The 3,485-nt window shown below is 39.4% G+C and overlaps 1 protein-coding gene across 1 annotated transcript; it reads right to left on the reverse strand.

Annotated features, from left to right (window-relative positions):
- Positions 1-895: 895 nt before the first annotated feature.
- LOC120063502 (peptidyl-prolyl cis-trans isomerase C-like) lies at positions 896-3,248 on the reverse strand. The gene is made up of 6 exons (XM_039013880.1): positions 3,242-3,248; positions 3,075-3,124; positions 2,204-2,317; positions 1,741-1,834; positions 1,245-1,429; positions 896-1,044 (listed from the first exon to the last, which is right to left on the reverse strand). The coding sequence occupies exons 1-6, from the start codon at positions 3,246-3,248 to the stop codon at positions 916-918; spliced, it is 579 nt and encodes a 192-aa protein (XP_038869808.1). The 3' UTR covers positions 896-915.
- Positions 3,249-3,485: the final 237 nt, after the last annotated feature.

A 3,485-nucleotide genomic window follows, 5' to 3' on the forward strand; every position in this document is an offset into this window, starting at 1 on the left:
GCATTTCTGTTTAGTACAGATCAGGGATCCATGATGCAATTCCATTACCGTAATTCCGTTACCAGATGTAAATCCACTTCACCTACTGTAGTTCAATAACCAAAATAAATTATTTCAAACTGAAGGTGTCATGTCATAACTGACACCCCATTCTTTCTGCATACATATTTGAATCTTAATTATTGGAAAACGTGGTTGCATAAGAAACTGATGGAGATTTTACCGTAATTCTATTACCAAACTTTGCATCTGCACAGTTCTTTAAGTAAATGTAAGTGTAAATTGTTCAAAGTACTCATTGTGCATGGAGTTATATGGTTTGTTAAACTTGGAAATCTATGTTTTTGTTTGGCATACATTTTAAAGTGAAACATCTGAATCAAAGTGTAATTCGGTTAGCGTGGAATTGCCCTGATGTAATCACTAGCAATTTTCTATGCAATTGTGCAATAGTTTTTGAAATATTATTAACTTTGCAGCTTGCTACTACATCGTCCAGATTAATCCCCACAATTTAATTTCTCATAAATAATAAAACATACTCACAAAGGGAACCTCATTAACATATTCAAACACATTTCACAACATACAGCTGCTGTGATTACATTTGATATGTGAAAATAAGTAAAGTATTGTATACTTTGTGTAGTCTTTCAACATTGTAAAAAACTAAAAGTTATTTCAGCTTAGCATGACAAAGTGCTGAGTGGATAGTGCAAATGACATACTGATAATTTTGGCAGTTAATGAGTGTAGGTTAACAAACTAAATTACAACGGTTTTAAGATATAAATTGTAAATGACATCTTCTCATAATGACTGTATTCATTTTGTTAAAAGTTAGTGTACACATCAGAGAGCCATAAACAACTGCATAATATTTCTCTGAATACAGTAACACGCATAGTGATAACCCTACCAACCCTCCACATCCACAATAAATGGCTCTTTGACTTCTATCTTCCCACTGTTGACAATGACACACTCTGTGTAGGGCAGGTTCCGGTCATTTGTGTCTTGGAGCTCGATGGTGTGAACCACAGACTGAAAAAATAAGATTAGAATATGTATTAGTGTTGAATTGGACAACTATGTATCACCTGTGTGTGTGTGTGTGTGTGTGTGTGTCTGTGTGAGTGTGAGTGTATGTGTGAGTGACAGATGATTTTGCAATGTCTGTGGCCACAATACAATTCAAACTCTAACAGCAAATTGTGAGCCTTCAGTAGTGTGCCTTCACTTACCATGCCCTCCAGGATCTTCCCAAACACCACGTGCTTCCCGTCCAGCCAAGGAGCCCTGGACGCAGTGATGAAGAACTGAGAGCCATTGGTGTCTGGGCCCGCGTTGGCCATGCTGACCCAACCTGCTCCCATGTGCTTCAGCTTGAAGTTCTCATCAGCAAATTGGTTCCCGTAAATGCTTCTACCTGTGCCAGCAAATGAGTAAACAGCATTTAGGGACTGTGTGGTGACAGATGGAGACACTGGGACTGGAGACTATGAGCTCATGTCAAAAGTAGTGCACTCTACAGGGAATAGGGTTCCCTCTAGGACGGGCCCACTGAGAACTTTAAGGGAGTGTACATAACCACCTTTTCTGCTTTGTTGATGCCCTATGAGAAAAACGCTTTACAAATTAAATGAATTATTATAATTGTTACTATTCCCAACATTCAACATGAGATCAAATGTCTAAGACAGGTCAAACTCTACGTGATCATACTTAAATCTTTCTTACCTCCATTTCCATCTCCAGCTGTGAAGTCACCTCCTTGGATCATGAAGTCCTTGATCACCCGGTGAAACGTACTTCCTTTGTAGCCATATCCTTTCTGCAAAAACAACGATTTTGGAAATTCAAATGAGTATCGCTTATCCATTTCCCTCCAGGATGCTGGTGATCTATTAGCTAGCAACCGTGTGTTAGAATCAAATACTGTAAATGGCACCATATTCCCAACTTAGTGGACTACTTTTGACAAGAGCCCCTATGGGCCCTGGTAAAAAAAAGTACACAATTTAGGGAATAGGGTGCCATTTGAGATGAAGACGGCATGTTCAGTCTACTCTGCCAAAGCAACATCATGTCAACTCTTAAGACCTATGATCTATGGATGAATATTGGTATTCAGATGCTTTCCTTTGTGTTGTTTAATCACACAACAATAACAGATTTCACAGACAGCATACAGTAGGCTTACCTCCCCTGTGGCAAGAGCCACAAAGTTATTCACAGTCAGGGGAACAACATCTCCAAACAGGCCAATCACGATCCGGCCAACTTCATGACCTGCCACAGTGATGTCAAAGAACACCTGGGATAGGGAGACAAACACAAAACATACTAGCTTCAATTATGTATTCATATACTGTAGACTGTAGAGTTATACAGTAAAGTTTATAGAGTAGAGTTTTTTGAGAAATGTAAAACAGAAGTGATCATATTTGAGTCCTATGATATATTGGTGAACTGGAGAAAATGTCTCATCTAGTTGCACAGGCTTAAAGTCACTGAGAGTAGAACAATCTGAACCTTTGACGTTTACCTAAATAGGCCCACTTTATATTTACACATTTATGGATTGTAAATACTTATTATACACATTTGAATGGCTGAGATATCCCATAAACATAGGCCTACAAGCTGCATTTATAAACGGATATTTTCCTAAATGGTGCAATGGGGAATGAGTGTAGCATATTATGTGGAATAGCTTGGCTTTTATAGTCCGACTCCTTCCTTTCAATGTCTTGCGCCCATTTGGCAGTAGCCAGCCTACTTGTATAAAAAAAAGCTATGTTGAGTTTAATCTCCGGTGAACTATTCCTAGCTCCCGAGGCTCCTATGTCGATATGTGTAGGCTACCAAGCCGTTTAACGTAAGAATAGGATAAATACAGTGTGCTGTTATTGCGCTATACCTGTTATGAACATGTATGTTCTCGTGCTATGTATTCAACAATGCAGCTGTTCTTTGAAGGCTTCCATCGAATTCCCCCCGTGAGGCAAGCCTGTGTTTGTGTATTCTCCGACGTCGCATAAAATAACATGATAGCACGATGCTCTACTAACCTTTTCGGTCACTTTAGGTCCAACCCTTCCTCTAATACATCCGACGTTTTCTGAAAACGCAAAAACCAAGAAAACGAAGCAGGAAATCATTTGCGGCTCCATCTTGCAGACACAAAACAAATAATAATCTCAGCGTACCAAAGATGTCATAAAAAATTTATTTTTACCATCCATCCTTCCTGCATGATAAAATCACACTCCAAATTGGGCCGTGTTTTAGTGGAGAGGTTGGCTTTATAATGGAGCCCAACCTATGCTTCAACTCAGTGAGAAATTAGATAGATGCCCCGAGCGCTCCTCAAATAGCCTCCCATCCGACAATGCATTCTCTATAATTTCGCGTTAAAACATGTTTACCAATCCAACAAAGCCGTAAAGGGTTTTGTGTCCCGATCAGGAACTGCGCCCTCT

This window comes from Salvelinus namaycush, chromosome 18 (assembly GCF_016432855.1).
Source record: "Salvelinus namaycush isolate Seneca chromosome 18, SaNama_1.0, whole genome shotgun sequence".
Taxonomy (NCBI): Eukaryota; Metazoa; Chordata; class Actinopteri; order Salmoniformes; family Salmonidae; genus Salvelinus; species Salvelinus namaycush.